The 18,733-nt window shown below is 39.7% G+C and overlaps 1 protein-coding gene across 1 annotated transcript in view; it reads left to right on the top strand.

Annotated features, from left to right (window-relative positions):
- The window catches only part of Nipal2 (NIPA like domain containing 2), a 99,947-nt gene that overhangs the window by 25,309 nt on the left and 55,905 nt on the right, over positions 1–18,733 (top strand). Inside the window, exons 2-3 of the mRNA XM_004662976.2 lie at positions 1,081–1,149; positions 5,075–5,246. Of these exons, the coding sequence (XP_004663033.2) occupies positions 1,081–1,149; positions 5,075–5,246 (241 nt within the window). The remainder of the gene's footprint in view (positions 1–1,080; positions 1,150–5,074; positions 5,247–18,733) is intronic.

The following is an 18,733-nucleotide window of genomic DNA, read 5'->3' as shown; positions in this document are numbered from 1 at the left end:
TGTGCCTGGTACCCAAGGCAGAAGCACATTGAGTGTGCCATGAACACAGGGTTGAGGGCAGAGATGAGCCCTGGCATAGTAAGTAGTACATTTACATTTGATGTAGTATGCTATCAAGGGGCATTGTGGGTTCTTAACCAGGGGAGTGGTGAGAAAATGTAGTGTTTCTTTATTGAAGCTCTGGGAACTTTAGAGTAAAGGGGTTTCTGGAAACATCTTACCCAACCATTCCCCATCCACCAAGACCAGGAAAGTGAAATGACTTATGGAGGTCACCTAGTCAAAAAATAATAATAGTAATAACAGATCTGTGTCTCGGATTTTTCTCTAACTCCAAATCCAGTCATCTTTCTTTCATACCACATTTCCTCACAATATTTTTTTTAATTTTTTTAAAAATTTATTTATTTGAGAGCAACAGACACAGAGAGAAAGACAGATAGAGGGAGAGAGAAAGAATGGGCACGCCAGGGCTTCCAGCCTCTGCAAACGAACTCCAGACGCGTGCACCCCCTTGTGCATCTGGCTAACGTGGGACCTGGGGAACTGAGCCTCAAACTGGGGTCCTTAGGCTTCACAGGCAAGCTCTTAACCACTAAGCCATCTCTCCAGCCCTCCTCACAGTATATTAAAAGGGAAGAAATGGATGGAATGAATCTATAAGAAGCATCTTTGTGAGAAAAAGTCAGAACCTGATGCCTAGTAAATGAGGCAGACAGATACCTAGGGAAATCAGTGAAGGACTAAGTTTTTCTTTGTTTGTGACACTGGGTCTCACCATATAGCCCCAGTTGGCCTTGAACTTGTAACAATCCTCCTACCTTTACTTCCCAAGTGCTGAGAAAATAGGCATAAGCCATCACTCATCACATGTGACTATGCCCAAGCTATTGCTAATAAATAATATTTGAATAAAGTGAGAAAACAATCCTAGTTAAGCCATATTCATATTTACTCTAAATTTATCCTAGATGTGGATGCGAAGTAGAAATGAATGAATGAATAAGTCAACTTAAATTTGTTTTTTCAATGTATAAGCATGATTTATAATACCATTAAAAAATATATTTCTTTTTACAGATTCACCTTTTTGGAGTTTTGATGGCCATTTTAGGAAACTTGGTTATCAGTATTTCTCTAAATATCCAGGTAAGAAGGGAACTCCTTAAAGCTCTCATTAGCTGAAGGCACCTTCATCCTCACAGCTCTTTCCACTGATAAGAAAGTAGAAAAGTTAGCCAGGCATGTTGGTACCTGCCTTAATCCCAGCACTCAGGAGGCAGAGGCAGGAGGATCACTGTGAATTTGAGGCCAGCCTGGGACTACAGAATGAGTTCCAGGCCAGCCTGGGTTAGACTGAGACCCTACCTCAAAGATGTCACACAAAAAATAGAAAAATTTATATTTTAGGATTGAATTGATGCAAAGGCTATGTAATGCAAGCTGAATTGCACTCCATTATTTTACTTTTTCTGATTTAAAAAGAAGCTAGGTGTTTTTGTTGGTCCCTAACAATATTGTGGACTTTGGACAAGATATCTACTACATCTGATGGATGAATCACCTGATTTGATTATCAGTATCTTGATTTCATCCATAGCCTTTACTCCCAGAGGGGATGCAAATATTTTTAGAAGCAGTATATAGTATATATAACAGTATATATTTTTCTTTCTTTAAAATACTGTTAAGTATATATGCATAAACTAAAGATCTTGAAAGGATATAGAATATAAAATAGAAACTTTAACTGAAACATGAATCAGAAACCTAGAAAAACTGTTGATCTGTTAAGCTGAAAACTGAATGAAATGTGAATTCTAAACCAAACTGAATTAAATAAAAAATTTGATTTAATAAGTCCATTTGAAACAGAATAAAACCACTTGTAGTTTCTGAAACTACTGAATCAAAATAAACCTGAGCATCAAAATATCTCCCTGAATGTTATTTAATTTTATATAAACCTTTACTAGAAAATGACCTACTATCATGTTCAATAATTACTAAGAAATATGTTTATTGCTGGAAAGAATGCAACAAGAAATCATTTTGTGTGTGTGTGTGTCAGATTTCTATCACTGTGACAAAATACCTCAGAAAGTCAAGATATAAAGGAAAAGGCTTATTTTGGCTTATAGTATCAGGCCATGTTCACCTTCCCTGTTGTGTTTGGCCTGTAGCAGTGAGGTACTCCATGGCAGGAATGCTTCTGTGGAAGAGGACAGGTCACCTTATGTGGCTGGGAAGAGGGCAAAAGGACACCCAGAAGCACGCCTACAGTGACCTAACTTCCTCCAAGTAGGCCCCACCTCTTAAAGGTTCTACCACCTCCTAGTAGCTTCAAAGGCTGCCTGTCAGGCTTTCAGCACATGGGCCACTGTGGGACATTTCAGACCCAGACTATAGTACTTATAAAAAATAATTTAAGGGCTGGCGAGATGGCTTAATGGTTAAGGCATTTGCCTGCGAAGCCTAAGGACCCAGGTTCAATTCTCTAGGTCCTACATAAGCGGGATGCACAAGGTGGCACATGTGTCTGGCGTTCGTTTGCAGTGGCTAGAGGCTCTGGTGTGTCCATTCTCTCTCTCAGTCTCTCTTTCTGTCCCTCCCTCCCTCTCTGTCTCTTTTTTTTTTTTTTTTTATGGTTTTTTTTTTTTTTTTTTTTTATGGTTTTTTGAGGTAGGGTTTCACTCTAGCCCAGGCTGACCTGGAATTCACTATGGAGTCTCAGGGTGTCCTTGAACTCACAGTGATCCTCCTACCTCTGCCTCCCAAGTGCTGGGATTAAAGGCGTGCGCCACCATGCCCAGCTTCCCTCTCTGTCTCTAATAAATAAATAAAACTAAAAACTTTAAAAAAATTTAAGTGCCAAAGAAAAAAATAAAATTCCCCTTTTTGCTTAGAAGTAACTAATATTTATTATGGATTTCCAATCAATTTCTGTGCATAAGCAGCATAGTTATATTTGCCTGGTGTTCTAAGATACACAGTATCATCCTGTATTACAGAATATATGAGTTTTCATCAAGATATATATCCTTTTAATATATGAGTATTCTGCAGGACAAAGGGTATTTTCATTTGAAATACTGTTAGGACTAACTAAATTAATATATGCATGCTATCCCTTTAATGCATAAGTGTTCTGCAGAACAAAGGGTATTTTCATTTTAAATACTGCCAAGACTAAATTAATATATGCATGTCTAACCCTTTAATACATGAGTGTTCTGTAGAACAAAAAAAAAAATTTTTCATTTTAAATGCGGCTAGGACTCACAAAATTAATATATGCATGGCTGTGCATGTTTCTCTCACAGTGCCACTTAGCTGAGGTCACCCTTATACTCTCAACACCGTAGGTCGTTGATTTGGTAAGGGCAGAATAAAGCAGGCCCTGGATAGAAACAGTATTGCATTGCTTCCAGTTGTTCGCTCTTCTTTGTTGAGGTTGGAAATAAATTCTTTTAATCTTTCTTTTCTTTTTCTCTCTTTTGGTTTGTGTGCATGGGGGAGAGGGGATGCAAGTACACACTTGTGTAGAGGCCAGAGAACATTAGGTATCCTCCTCTGTTGTTCTACCGTATTTCCATGAGACAGGGTCTCTCAGGAGCTGCCATTTATGTCTGGTTAGTTAGCCTCAGTGATTCCCCTGTCTCCACCCTGCTCTCAGCAATGGAGTTATAGGCATGTGTAGTCATGCCCAGCTTTTACATGTGTGCTGGGGCTTGAACTCAGGTCCTCAAGCTTGTAGTGCAAATGCTGTTACCCACTGAACCACCTTCCCAGAGTCCTTTCACTTATAACACTGCTTACCATTGAGCTGCATTTCCAGTCACAAGCTTTTGACTCTTATTGTTCCATGTTTTCTTCTAGCACTTTATTAAAAAAAAAAAAAAAAGTTAGCCAGGTGTGGTAGCGCACAACTTTAATCCCAGCACTTGGGAGGCAGAGATAGGAGGATCACCGTGAGTTCAAGGCCACCCTGAGACTACAGAGTGAATTCCAGGTCAGCCTGGGCTAGAGTGAGACACTACCTCAAAAAGCAAAAACAACAACAACAAAGTTTGACACAATTTGGATTGTATTTATTTCCTTTTTTTTTTTTTTTTTTTTTTTTGGTTTTTCGAGATAGGGTTTCACTCTAGCCCAGGCTGACCTGGAATTCACCATGGAGTCTCAGGGTGGCCTTGAACTCACAGCGATCCTCCTACCTCTGCCTCCCAAGTGCTGGGATTAAAATCGTGCGCCACCACGCCCAGCTGGATTGTATATATTTCTTATAAGGAAACAAGCTTAATTATAAATTATTTAATGGCCAGTTTTTCAGAAACTTGTGTCTTTCATTTTTGCAACAGTGCTGGGCATCAAACCCAGAGCCTTGTATATGCTGGGCAAACAGTCCACTACTGAACTGCATCCCCAGCCCATGATATATATTTTAAAGAAATCTTCAAACCAGATATTAGTAAAAGTCAAACTGCCTACCATAACTCCCTGCTGTTTGCATTCTGTCCTGCTATATTAATTGTGGTAGATACTGCTGCCAATAAATCTGAATACCTTTCAAAAATTAGTTCTTGTATATTTATTATCTTTATTTTTAATGTTTATTTTGGAATCTGGAGTTGATATTCTAAAAGAACTCTAGTGTTCTAAAAACCTCTTCTTAAGATGCTCATCTATAGGTAGTACTGATGATGCATAATTTACAGAGGTCATTATGAGAGGAAAATAATGTACCTATATAAAAGACCCACCAACTGGGTGTGGTGGCACACCCCTTTAATCCTAGCACTTGGGATGCAGAGGTAGGAAAATAGCTAGTGAATTCCAGGTCAGCCTGAGCTAGAGTGAGACCTTACCCCCCAAAAAAACCCACCAAACAATGTAATCCTATGTAAAATATGAGTTGCTTCTGCTAATAATATGTTTGGGACAAACAGGAAATCATAATAATCTGCAAATAAATTTTTAAAATTGTCATGCAGTTTGTGAGAGCTGAATTTTTTCAAAGCAAGTTTAAATTGGGTAGAACTGAGGTTTGATTTCCTTTCCAATTCACTTCCAGAAATATTCCCATCTTCATCTGGCACAGCAGGAGCACCCAAAGCCATTCTTCAAAAGCGGCCTCTGGTGGGGAGGAGTCCTGCTGATGGCTGTGGGAGAGACAGGGAACTTTGCAGCATATGGAGTCGCCCCCGTCACTCTCATTGCACCATTGGGCTGCATGTCTGTTACAGGTGGGCACTTTCCCATATTTTGACAAAAAAGAAATGTTCAAAAATCATAATGGGTAAAAAAAAAAAAATCATGCAACACAGAAAAAGTCTATTCCCAGTTTCTTTAGCATGTTAGCATAGAATTATTCTTCTAATTTTAATTATACCCTTCATTCTGCCCTACTAACCACAAAGAAAGGTGCATTCTGTAACTATTCCATTTGCATTTAACAACCAGATTCTCAGTGTCTGAGTCTTAATAATTTAATTGTAACTCAAAGTGCCACACTGTGTTTCTGATCATTAGTGGATCATCTATAAGCATTTGCAGTACAGTTATATTTCATTCAGATGTCAAACTGACATTACATGTAATGTAATGAGCTAGAGTCATTGATGTCTGATCTTGAGTCCACAGCTGAGCATCACTGTGATGTGAAAAATCAAATATTGGTTTTACTACCCTATCATAAGAATGTGAAATTTCATGGTAATTGCACAATTATCTACTTTCAAAATTTATGACTTCCTAAATACATTTAGAGATGAGTGCAATGAGATGTTACTAAAGACTTTTTGAAAAAGAGCAAAAACCACTACTGAAAAGGAGAACAAATTCTCTAAGCTCTGCTGAACATCAATAAAAAAAATTAGTTTTTGGTTTTATCTTTATCTGCTACCATGGAAACAGTATGTTTCTAACTTTCTGTGAAGTTAGAATTTTCATTGAAATAGAAACAACTTGATAGTCATTGTGAACAACTAGATTCAGCACATCATGTGTTCCCATACCCAGTTTTAATATTTCCCCAAAAATGTGATATGAGTCAGGCATGATGGCGCACGTCTTTAATCCCAGCACTTGGGAGGAAGAGGTTGGAGGATTGCTGTGAGTTCAAGGCTACCCTGACACTACAGAGTAAGCTCAGGTCTACCTGGGCTAGAGCGTGACCATAGCTGGAAAAACCAAAACAAACAAATAAAAATGTGATATTATATTCTTAAACTGAACTCATATACATTCAAAGAGAATTTTATTTTATTTTGAAAGCTTCTCCCTTTGAAAAGGCCTCTCTCAACTTTTAAAATATTTAATGTATTTTATGATGTATGACAATAGAATATTTTATAAAGAACAGTATTTCACTTCCTAGAAATTGTATAGATTAAAACCCCATAGTGGGCCTGGAGAGATGGCTTAGCAGTTAAGCACTTGCCTGTGAAGCCTAAGGACCTCAGTTCAAGGCTCAATTCCCCAAGACCCACATAAGCCAGATGCACAAGGTGGCGCATGCATCTAGAAGTCGTTTGCAGTGGCTGGAGGCCCTAGCATGTCCATTCTCTCTCTATCTGTCTACCTCTTTCTTTCTGTCTGTTGCTCTCAAATAAATAAACAAAAATAATCTTTAAAAAACCCATACTGTAATATAATGATACAATGCTGAGGAGGCAAAAATGTATACATTTACTACTTTTACCATCCCAATAAAATGGGGAAAGGGTCTATCTTCTATCTTAATGCATATACATATACACGGACATTCTCATTTTGGATCTTTGCAGTTGCTCTGAAAGTGTTCTCCATGTGCTCGGTGCTGAGCCTCAACCTCTTTTTCTGTGTGCTCGTGTCCCCTGGAATAGCTGGAAGCAAGAGTGTTGAGCTACCATGAGGAGGGCCTGTGCTCACTGATTGTACTGACTCTCTAGTGACCTTGTGTTCTCCTAGTTCTTAGGAAATCTGGACTTGGGGAGGGTTCAAGTTGAGAATTCCAAGGTTGCCAGAGGTCAGCAGGGATTCCCCTCAGGACCTTCAGCCAAGCTGTCTGCATGTGCACTCATCCGCCGTGACTGCTCAGAGTTCTCAATAATAACCAGAAGCTTGAGTTTCCTACCCTGATGTCCCCTGCAGCCCCAGTTTACCTACCTTGGACCCCTGAGCCCACTGCCTTGACAGGTGGGCTTTTCTTGATGAAGTAGGCCATTTTCCTTTGCATGCTTATAGGCTCCATTAATGTTTCAACTCCAGAACATTTTTCAGCTTCCTCCTTCACTGATTCAACAAAGTGAAATTATAGCCTCAGACATAAATCATTTCCTCCTTTACAACCTTTACCAACAGTAATACGTGCTCATTAGTAGCATTCATGCAGCACTTCATAGCTGAATTTGAAGTTATTAAGTGCTGTGGATGGTGAGGGATGGCTGGTGAACAAGACTTTCCCTTGAACAGCACCCTGCTATGCTGATAAAGGTTCTAGAAACTGTAGACATGTTGAAGTGAAAGTATTTTCACAACACATGATTATATCTGCAGATAGGCAGAAAAATAGTTCCATATGTTTATATGCTAGAACTTTCCACCACTATTAATTCTTGGGAACTCATAGAAATAAAACTTTCCTTTGAATTAAAAGAAACATAATTTCTTACAATATCTGTTGTAATTTTGCATAGATATGCATATTTCCTGAATTTTCTTTTTAACTTTTTTAAAGGCATGCTTGTGAAATCTAGACTGTCTTAAAAAGTTTTCAGAGCTGGAGAGATGGTTTAGTAGTTAAGACACTTGCCCGCGAAGCCTAAGGACCCAGGTTTGAATTCCCAGTACCCACATAAGCCAGATGCACAAGATGGTGCATGCATCTGGAGTTTGTTTGCAGTAGCTGGAGGCCCTGTTGCACCCATTCTTTCTTTTTCTCAAATAAATAAAATGTCTTTTTTTAAAAGTTTTTATGCCTTAAGTTTAAGCAAAGGGTACTTTCTCCCACATTTGTCATGCTCCTTAAATTGTCTGGCTCACACAAACACTGTATTCCTTTTTCTTCTCTATAAGTAAAGAACTAATGTTTGGGTGAACATGTTTGACACTAATGTTACTGTACCTAAGATTGTTAATATGTCAAACATGTGATTTTGTCTTCTGTAATCAAATCCTTGATTTGTTGGTGCATGCCATCTGAAGAGACGTGTGTGTTTGCTTCAGAAGCAGCAGACAAGAAGTGCTACAGAGATCATTAGTGGGATTCAGCTTGCTTCTCCTCAGGTTTTGCCTTGAACCCGCATACTTTTCTATTTCTTTGCCTTCTCTCTGTGTCTCTCTGCCTTGTACTGAATGCTCACCTCAGAGAGCATATCTCACACATTAGTTTTACTAGAACATTCACAAGTGTTCTACAGCACAAAGAATTCCATAACCACACAGGTCTCTGCCGTTTAGGAGCTAGAATGTTCTGCAGGTTTCATTATTGCTGGGCCTCGGGGTCCAAGAAGCCTGTGCCACAGTGACTCTTCAGAGGCAGATTCCAGAAGCCAGGTTTCCAAAAGCCATTGAACATAGGCACCATTTATCAAGAGACAAGAATTTCTGAATATAACCCCTTCAGGCAAGGCTCCTAAGCAGCCTCGGCTAAATAACGCACCCAGGCTGAGCTGTGGGCACTGTGCAGTGGGGAAGAACCTAAGCAAACCTTGGTGCATGGGCGAGTCTGAGGGCCCAGGCCTTGCCCCAGCTGTGTGAGAGGGTTGGAGTCTCCAGAGTTCTGTGTCATTTTCTTACTGAAGGTCTTTCTCCATAGACAACAGGCCCCCAAGTTTATTCTAAGTAGAACGCTAGTTATACTGCAGTGTGGCCTATTCTGGATGTTATTTGCGTTTGTTCCATTACTTAAGAAAGCTCCCTGGTTTCTGACATCATCTGAGCCTAAAGCCGGCTATTTCCCAGTAAACCAGGCAGTTGAATGGTCAAGGGCACAAGCTGTAGGGACACACTGCCAGGCTCAGATTTCATTCCTGCCCTGGGCAAGCTCTGTGTCCTCATCCTCATGCAAGTCAGATCACTAAGCTGTAAAATAGTAGTAAAAAGACATCAAAGCAATAGAGAGACTCACGTGCTGGGAAGGAAAAGGGGTTTAGTAGGAAGAGGCAGGCAAATGGAAGAGGATTACAATCAAAATACCTCATGTGCATGCATAAAAATTATCAAATAGAACAAAATAGGCAAAAACAGTTTTTGTTGCAGTGGTGAAGTGTGCCCTGTGTATTGTGTATTGTCAGTGTTGCCAATAACAGTTGTTATTATTGCTTAGAAACAAAGGGCTTAATGCTTTATAATGGTGTTTGCTCCCATGCTCTAGAATGGATGATCCAGTTCAGGGAATGCTTTTCATTGTTCTTGCCCATACAGTGGTTATTTGCAGGGAGCAGAAAACTAGGATCCTCTCAGCTCATTTGTTCAGCATGAAGCAGCAATTACCCTCCAGTTCTTCCACATTTTCCTTATGAACCTGCTGGAAAATACCAGAATTTCCAAATAATGAACCCAAACAAAATATATTTTAAGAAACAGGCTCAGGGTCAGGCATGTTGTCACACATTTGTAATCCCAGCACCCAGGAGAAATGCCACTAACTCAAGGGTGTCCAGCCTTTTGGCTCCTCTGAGCCACTTTGAATGAAGAAGTATTGTTTTGAGCCACACATTATATACAGTTCAAAACTAGCCAGTACTACCCAGCAAGATCCTGTCTCAAAAAAACAGACAGACAAAAAAAAAAAAAAAAACCTAAAAAGGAAGAAAAGGAGGAAGGAGTTTGTCAGAGACAAAACATCTCAATCTAGTTACATGTGATTCCCCATCTTTGGCTTCATAGAATTTTTGTTCACTTGCAAATTACAGAGGCTGAAGGACAGATTTCTTTCAGCTCCCACTGTGATTCAAGAATATTTTTTAACCATGGGATATTTTTTATAATCATGGAAAATGTTAATAAAAATTGTGAAAAGAAAAAAAATAAAATTGAAAAAAAAATATTTTTCAAAACTAAAATGAAATGGTAGATATTTTGTAAAGTTTGTATAAAATTTTGAGCAATGGATCCTTGTTCTTTCCAGTAACCTTTCTTTCTTGGGAGACCTTTCCTGTCTTCTAGACTAAACTAAGCTGCCTAATTCTTGACTCTCTTCACACCTTACCCAGGCCCTCCTCTTTTTTGTATGATGGCATTTTATGAATCAGGAAAAGTCAGTGGGGACATAGCTCTCAGTTGGTAGAGTGCTTGTGAGGTCTCATACGCACTAAGACCCAAGTGTGATTCCCCAGGACCCATATAAAGTGCTAGCATGGTGTTATACATTTGTAATTCCAGCACTGGGGCAATAAGGTAAAGACAGGTGGATCCCTGGGGTTCACTGGCCAGACAGTCTGGTCTAATTGATGCACTCCATTCCCAGTGAGAACCCATGTTCCTGAGTTGTCCTCTGGCCTCCACATACACACTCACACGTATGCACACGTACACACACATAAAAAGAAGAAAAAAGACAGCACCTGCATGTAGTACTTTATTTCTGCTCATTTTCAAGTTGTTATTACACATTGACTTTTGCAGAGAGGATACTCTGATGCTATCTGTCAGAGAACTGTCTTAAGAAACATATAAAGTGGTAAGGTCTAAGAGGGAGGGGTACCTTCTTGGGTATGGAGTCTTTGTGTACTGTACACCTGCACAGCTGCACAGCTGCACATAGTGACCTAACCTATATTTGCTCTTCAGCAATGCACCACATACTCACAAAGACCTAAATGTCCATCTCATCATTCAGCCAAGAACCAAGAGACTAGAGTGTCTCATTGCTTGTCATGTGCTCTCTCCAGGAGAGAATGGAGCAGAGAGCCCATACAAAAGCCTGAAGACTGAAGAATTGGTCTGGATTTGGATAAAATGTAGTTGAGTGCTTGAAACATTGTGATTTCTGATGGAGGACAATGGTTAATCAGCTCATCGCCAGGCACTCAAGAATGTTCACTCCTTTGAATACTTAGACGTTTCTAAAGCATTGCTTGGAGGGTTTGAGATGCATCTACAAAGTACGGGCCTACATTTGATAGTTGTCTACTTTCTGTCCCCATAGATAGAGTCTGTGTCATGCCTAAACAGCTAGAGATGATTTAAAACAAGGAAGTTTTCAACAACCCAGAAATTGAAGCCACTTGGGAATTAAGGAGATTCATGAGAAGCACCAGCTCAGTGTATCATCAGCTTGTTCCTGGTAGCGAGTGAGAGGCATGGAGGAAGACAGCTGTAGGAGCAGAGAAGGAGGGAGTGGGAAGAAATCACCAGTGAGAGTTTTCAATTCAGTACTTCTGAATATGTAGATTTCCAGTAGCTAGGATAGAGTTCAGAGAACATTTTTCCTTGTTAAAATAGGGCAGTAGGGGCTGGAGAAATGAATAAATGGTTAAGGCACTCTTCTGCAAAATCTAAGTACCCAGGTTCGACTCCCCTAGGACCCATGTAAGCCAGATGCACAAGGTGACCCATGCATCTGGAGTTTGTTTGCAGTAGCTACAGGCCCTAGCATGCCCACTCTTCTCTATCTGCCTGTCTCTTGTGCATACATGTACAAATATATATAAATTTGGTTTTTCAAGATAGAGTCTCACTGTAGCCCAAGCTGACCTGGAATTCACTATGTAGTCTCAGGGGGGCCTTGAACTCATAGCAGTTCTCCTCCCTCTGCCTCCCAAGTGCTGGGAATAAAGGCATGCAACACCACACCCGACAAATAAAAATATTTTTTAAAAGTTTGGCAATACTTTAGGATGATACTTAGTTAAAGGTAAGAATCTAAGAAAGTTTAGACAATACATGAAGTTAACAAAGTGATTCTGAATGAGTGTCTACCATGTCAGGTGTGTGAGACACAAAAACTTACTTAAGTATGGCCAGATGAATAGAAGTAATAAGGACATTGAATGTAAAATTAATTTTGTAAAGTTAAATACTTGGAACGTTATGTAGAAAGATGAAATTAGTAGCAACAAGGTCTCCTTGGCCCTAGAATAATTAATTTCCTAAGAAATTAGAAGCAGTCACCCTGTTACTGGCCTAATTTGGACTATGTCCAGGGAGCTGACGACACAGAAGGAAGCAAGGGTGAGTCAGACTCACGCCTGATAAGTCTTCTCCATCTGTGTTCCCCAGTCTGCTTGCTGTTGATCACATCAAAATTCATGATGTAGAATCTGTGTTGCTTCATGTATTTCGGTAGTGCTGCTGTGAAGCCTGAAGCTGAAATGTATCTGTAATCCATTAGATGATGGTCATAGCGTAGCCTGAAAGCCTTACTGAGGCCTTTTGGAATTCCAGAGAAGTCATGTCAAGCAGAAACTTTAGTCTCCAAGATTTTTATTAGAAACAAATGAAAGGAAACACAAACAGACCAATGAGCATGTGACCTGTAGTGTTATACAGATGCCCTGTATGCCCTAGATGCCATGAATTCTCTGCTTTTGGAGCAATAAGCTTAGTGCCAGCCTGGGTCAGGTCATTGCTGCTCTAAGCCCTCATGGATGCCATGACAGGGACACTTCACATTAATATTGAGTTTGATGCTTAAAATATGCAACTTTCCCTTTTCCAAGTGGCTTGCTAAATTGTTTCTGTGGCACATTTGTCTATAAACTGTGGAATACAACTCTGACGTTTTAATTTTATGTCTGCTTATACACTCCTAGGCAAAAAGCATTCCTGAAGCCTAAAGCTTTATTTAAAACATCTTTTCCACCCCTTATTTTTTTGAGAATGCCACAAAATATTTCTAGACAAATTGCTAATGATAAAGTAATGTGCTGTTAACTTTATAATACAGAATTAATCTTGTCAGTGGTGGTATTTTTTACCTATTTTAGAGTCCTTTTAAGTCTTAATGCATGCCAAGAAAAATGTAGAAAATAAAGGATTATTGTTCTTAATCCAGGTAAATTTCCTCGCCTGGAATTACACAAATTGTCTCCAAACAATAGCTTCATCGTCTTCAGTAAATAACAATAATAATGTTTTTCATCAAAATGAATTTTTGACACTTTCAGTCTTGCCAACATAGAAGAAAGGGCTCTTCTCTGTATAAAAGACATTTTTCAAACTGTCACATCCTCAAAGCTTCAAATCCTAGCTTCATGGAATACATTGTAATTGACATGCATTTTCTTATTTTTTGTCTAAAAATTCTACAACTAATGGGGAACTATAATGCCAGAGCAATTCCTCAATCTGGTTAAAGTGAGCACGCTCAGTGCGTGTGAAGAGTGAAGCCCGAGTGTGACTGACATGGAAGTGTTTGGTGGTTTGCTTTTCAGCCGTAAAGTTGCCATTATAGTGGTCAGAAACCACAAGCCAGATATTTACATGTGAGGTTCTGTTTGTAACATTATTATGTAAATATATTCTTTTCCTGTCACAGTGTTGTACATTTTTTATAAAAGATGTTCTTTTGTCTTTTACTTTCTTAGATTATCAACATACACTCTAGTTTTCCCTAATATCATTACAAGTAAAACAAAAAGTTCAATGCCCAGAAATGAAAAGATGATATTTTCATTTGCAAACTAGGTCAGAGTTTACCACACCAGTGCTGTTAGCTAGAACTATCCACTATTGTGTGGGGTTTGCCTCAAACAAATGATGCCTTTAAAAAAAATATACAATTTGGGCTAGGGAGATGGTTTAACAGGTGAGGGTCTTGCTTGCAAAGCCTGCCAACCCAGGCTCAATTCTCCAATACCCACATAAAACTACAAGCACAAAGTGGTGTATGTACCTGGAATTCCATTTGCATCCTTGGTATGTCCATGCTTGCTCATTTATTCTCATTTTCTTTCTCTCTTTCTATCTCTCTCTCTCTCTCTAGTAAATAAATAAAAATAAAATGTAAAAATAGGAATTAATTTCTCTGAGTTTAAAAATTAGACCATGTTGGGCTGGAGAGATGGTTTAGCGATTAAGCGCTTGCCTGTGAAGCCTGAGGACCCCGATTTCCCAGGACCCACGTTAGCCAGATGCACAAGGGGGTGCATGCGTCTGGAGTTCGTTTGTAGTGGCTGGAGGCCCTGGTGCACCCATTCTCTCTCTCTCTCTCTCTCTCTCCCTCTCTCTCTCTCTCTCTCTGTCACTCTCAAATAAATAAATAAAAATGAACAAAAAAAAATTTAAAAAGAAAAATTAGACCATGTCATACAACCTGGATTTTTTGTCTTAAAATTTGGCTAGGCTAAATCTGCCATCGTCGCTGATCTTACGTAGTTTACCATCATTCCATGACCACTCCCTGCCCCACCCACTCTTCACCAGAGCTCGCTCATCACAACCCACCCCTCACCACAGCCCAGCCCCTACTGTCCACAGCCTGCCTCCTCACCACTACAGCCCACTCATTGCCACAGTTCAACAGCACTCACTGTTTTCTCTTCTTTAAATCTTACCTAAATAATCACTATAGGCATTTGGATTTGTAACTCTTCAGCAAAGGTTTTTGTTTGATTTTTTTTTTTAGAACATTAGGTTAAATTTATCTTTCAAACAGGTAACAGTAGACCAAAGGATATAGATCATTGGCAGAGCACCTCTCTACCACATGTGACACCCAGGGTGTTTGATTTTGTTTTATTTTTTGGTTATTTTTGAGGGAGGGTCTCACTCTAGCCCAGACTGACCTGGAATTCACTATGTAGTCTCATAATGGCCTTGAACTCACAGCCATCCTCCGCCAAGTGCTGGGGTTAAAGGCATGCACCACCATGCCTGGCCTCTACCCAGGTTTTAAAATGATTTTTAAAAATGGCCAGAATTTTTTTAAAAGTTAGAAACATCACTTAAAAATAGCCATATTGGGCTGGAGAGATATCTGAGCAGTTAAGGTGCTTGCCTGTGATGCCTAAGGACTCATGTTGGACTCACATAAGCCAGATACACAAAGGTGAGGCAAGTGCAAGGTCTCACAGGCCCACTAGGTGGTGCAAGTCTTTGGAGTTTGATTATAGTAGCTGAGGCCCTGGCAGGTCAATTCCCTCTCCCTCCCTCCCTCCCTCCCTCCCTCCCTCCCTCCCTCCCTCTCTCCCTCCCTCCCTCCCTCCTTCCCTCTCTCTCTCTCTCTCTCTCTGTCTCTCACACACTCTCTCCCTCAAATAAAAATTTTTAAATATTTTTTTAAATAGCCATGTCATGCACATTTCAATAGTTGTTGGAATCTTCACTATTAAACCTGTTCACACACACACACAACACAGTTCTTACCCTCAAAGGGAATAGTAAAAAGTAGTTTATTCTTGAGCTGAATACGATAGTGACCCAGAAATACAGATTCCATATTCCAACAAGGTAGCAGTGTCATGAAGCTTTTACAGTAACAGAACAAAGAAAATTCAGAAATCAAAACACTTCAAATAGGCAGGTTACTGCAAAGCAGGGAGATCTCTACTATAGGCTTCAGATGCTATCTGATACATTCTTTGCCTCTGAGTTAGAGGAAGCTAAGGGTCTGTTTGTACATTACAGTAGGATTTACTTTATAATCACAAGGATGTCGGGTAGCACACAGAGGTGGACATTAAAAGGCTATTTAAGGGGGTGCTAAGATAGCGCAAGATAATGTGGCTCTGGACTTGCAACACTCCAACTTTCTACAATGATTGAAGTTCTAAACAATCAATCTGAGAGGGAGCCAAGTAGCTTTGTGAGGCAGTTAGGGTGACTAGACCCCTGAAAGTAAGAAACAAATGTCTTTGGACCTATCCTTGCAGTCTGCACTTTGCTAGAGATCAATGGATGATCTGACTCTTATCTCTTGCCTAAAGGAGATCTGTTTTTATATAAACAACCTGGGCCCCTCCTAGGAGAGAGGTCTTACCTGGGTTTTAAATCTAATCCTAACATTGTGGTTAGTCAAGCTAAGACCCCAGAACTTGGCATCATGGCTGGCCTCTTCCTGAGCCAGCCTCTAGCCCAGACCAATCAGCTGTTTCTCTGGCTCACCTGAGCCAAATGGTGAGCCCTACCACCATAAGGTTATAAATAAATTTATCAGGGGAGGTCAGCCTCTCTCTCTGGGCTGCCTGACCACTCAAGAACATCCAGCTTCTGGTGAGTTTCTCCTCATCTAAGCCTGGCTAGGCCAAGATGAGGAGAGAACCCCCTAACCCTTACTTTCCACATGGGCTCTCTACCCCCTTCTTCCCACCACGTGGCAATAGCTCTTTGTACTTTTCTGAACTCTCTACAGCTTTTCCAGTTCCACCATGTGGGATTTCAGGCTACATGGGTGTATTCATTTTCTTTCCCTTGGTTTTGTACTTCCCTCAATAAATATAATCATTTAATAATTATCCTTCTCTGTCTTATTTTATTCAATTCTTTGGTTAAAAGTAGACATGAGCCTTGGGTTTGTGGTTCGAGGACTTTCCTGAATCCCTAACAACCTGTTTAAAATCAACATTGCAGAGTATTTAATATAGGTGCAGCTTGTTCTAGAAACATCCATTTATAAACCTTTACTTTAAAAGAAATCATTTTAGAAGAGAGTTTTAGTGTAAAATATACATACATACATATGAAAAGGGCCATTTACCTATAATTCTGCAGAAATCTAAACTAACATGTTAAACTCTGTCTTTGAGTTTAACTGCTGACAGAGGTTTGTTGCTTAGTTCTCATTTACTTGTCTCCATTAGGAACAGTTCCAGAAGAAAACCCAAATCGAGCTTATAAACCCTTATGAACTCTTGCTTACCAGACTAATTTGTGGTTGTAGGTCCTCCACTCTCTCTTATGGTTTTCTTTTCTTTTTAGAGAGAGATGGAGCAGGGCGCAGAGAGAGAGAGAGAGAATCCATGCACCAGGACCTCAGCCTCTGCCATCAAACTCCAGATGCTTATTCCACTTAGTGGGCATGTGCAACCTGTACTTGCCTCACCTTTGTGTATCTGTCTACCGTGGGATCTAGAGAGTAGAACATGGGTCCTTAGGCTTTGTAGGCAAGCGCCTTAACCTCTAAGCCATCTCTCTAGCCCTATGGTTTTCTTTGACTCTATATCAACTCTTGCACACATTAAGCTAAATATAACTCCCATAATAACAGCCATTCTTGCCTTATATGCTGAGTGATGTGAGAGAGAAGTAAAAGAATAAACTGGGAGAGTGACTCCTGAGGAAATTAGGAAGTATGGAGAAGCCCACACCAGCATCCGTACCTAGTCTCAGAACTTGCTCCCCAGTATCTACAGTTAGTTTGCTGAAGCTGTTGGAAACTTGCTTGGCCTTTATTTTCTCTATTTTCATTTAGAAATATAAATCAGAATGCCCATATATGAGTTAATCTCATGTCCTCCTTGAGCAGAATGAATCTCCATTCTGACGTGAATAAGCCTGGATGGCCAGAAGGAAACAGATGACTCACCAGAAGAAGTTAAAGTATTGTAATTGTGCTGAGATTGTTCCTGACCAAGGAGCATTGGAATTTTAATACTGAGGAAATACACAAATTGTCCCCATGGAAGCACTCTTTATATCAGATAATATATTAGAAGAGATTATATCCTTTCTTCTTATGGACAAGGAGACTTTGATAAGATTTTGTTCCTCCCCTGACTCTTGTAGAAACACTATTTACACATTAGTATATTTACTTTTGGGGTTTTGTTGCCATTTTTATGTGTCTTGTCATAATTTTAATTGAATTATTGTTAATTTTAATTGATAAATAATAATTATGTATGTTTATAGGAAACAATGTGATGTTTTCACATATATATGTGTTGTAGAAAGATTAAATGAAAGCAAGTAGCATGTTTGTACTGTGCCTTCATATTTTACTGTGGTAAGAACACTTAAAATCTATCTCAGCAATTTAAAAATATGCAGTGTATATTATTAAGTATGGTCACCACGCTGTGTGAATGATCACTACAGTGCATTCCTCCTGTTTATAGAAATATTATAACCATAGTGTCTTACCTTCGACCTTAAAAAAGTATATTATAGCCACAGTTGTCCCATGCCTGTCTTTGGAGTCTCTGTAATACTACGTAATGAACCCAACTTCTCTGAGTTTCCACTTTCTCATCAAGGAAACGTAGCAGTGCCTGTTTCCTGGGGATGATGGGAGGAGAGGAAGAGTTGATTATTCCATGCAAAACTCTCAGGGAGGTTTTTAGCCACTATTATTCCCTACATCATACCATTATTGTATGCAAACATTATTTACTATTTTTTATATGTTATAATGTAGGGCTGGAGAGATTGCTCAGTGGTTAAAGACACTTGCCTACAGAGCCTTACGGCCTGGGTTCAATTCCCCTGTGCCCACATAAAGCTGGATGCACAAAGGGGTGCATGCATCTGGAGCTCATTTACAGTGGCCAGAGGCCCTGATGTCCCCATTTTCTCCCTCCCTTCCTCCCTCCCTCTCTCTGTGTCTCTCTCTCTCTCTCTCTCTCTAATAAATAAAAATACTTTTTAAATATTACAATATAAAAGTTATATTATGTCACTATAATTTTCCATCATAACTTTTTTTTAAAGAGTGATTTATTGAGCCTATTGTTTTTAATTTTTATTTATTTATTTATTTGAGAGCGACAGACACAGAGAGAAAGACAGATAGAGGGAGAGAGAGAGAATGGGCGCGCCAGGGCTTCCAGCCTCTGCAAACGAACTCCAGATGCATGCGCCCCCTTGT

This window comes from Jaculus jaculus, chromosome 2 (assembly GCF_020740685.1).
Source record: "Jaculus jaculus isolate mJacJac1 chromosome 2, mJacJac1.mat.Y.cur, whole genome shotgun sequence".
NCBI lineage: Eukaryota > Metazoa > Chordata > Mammalia > Rodentia > Dipodidae > Jaculus > Jaculus jaculus.
This window is presented reverse-complemented; position numbering and strand designations above follow the sequence as displayed.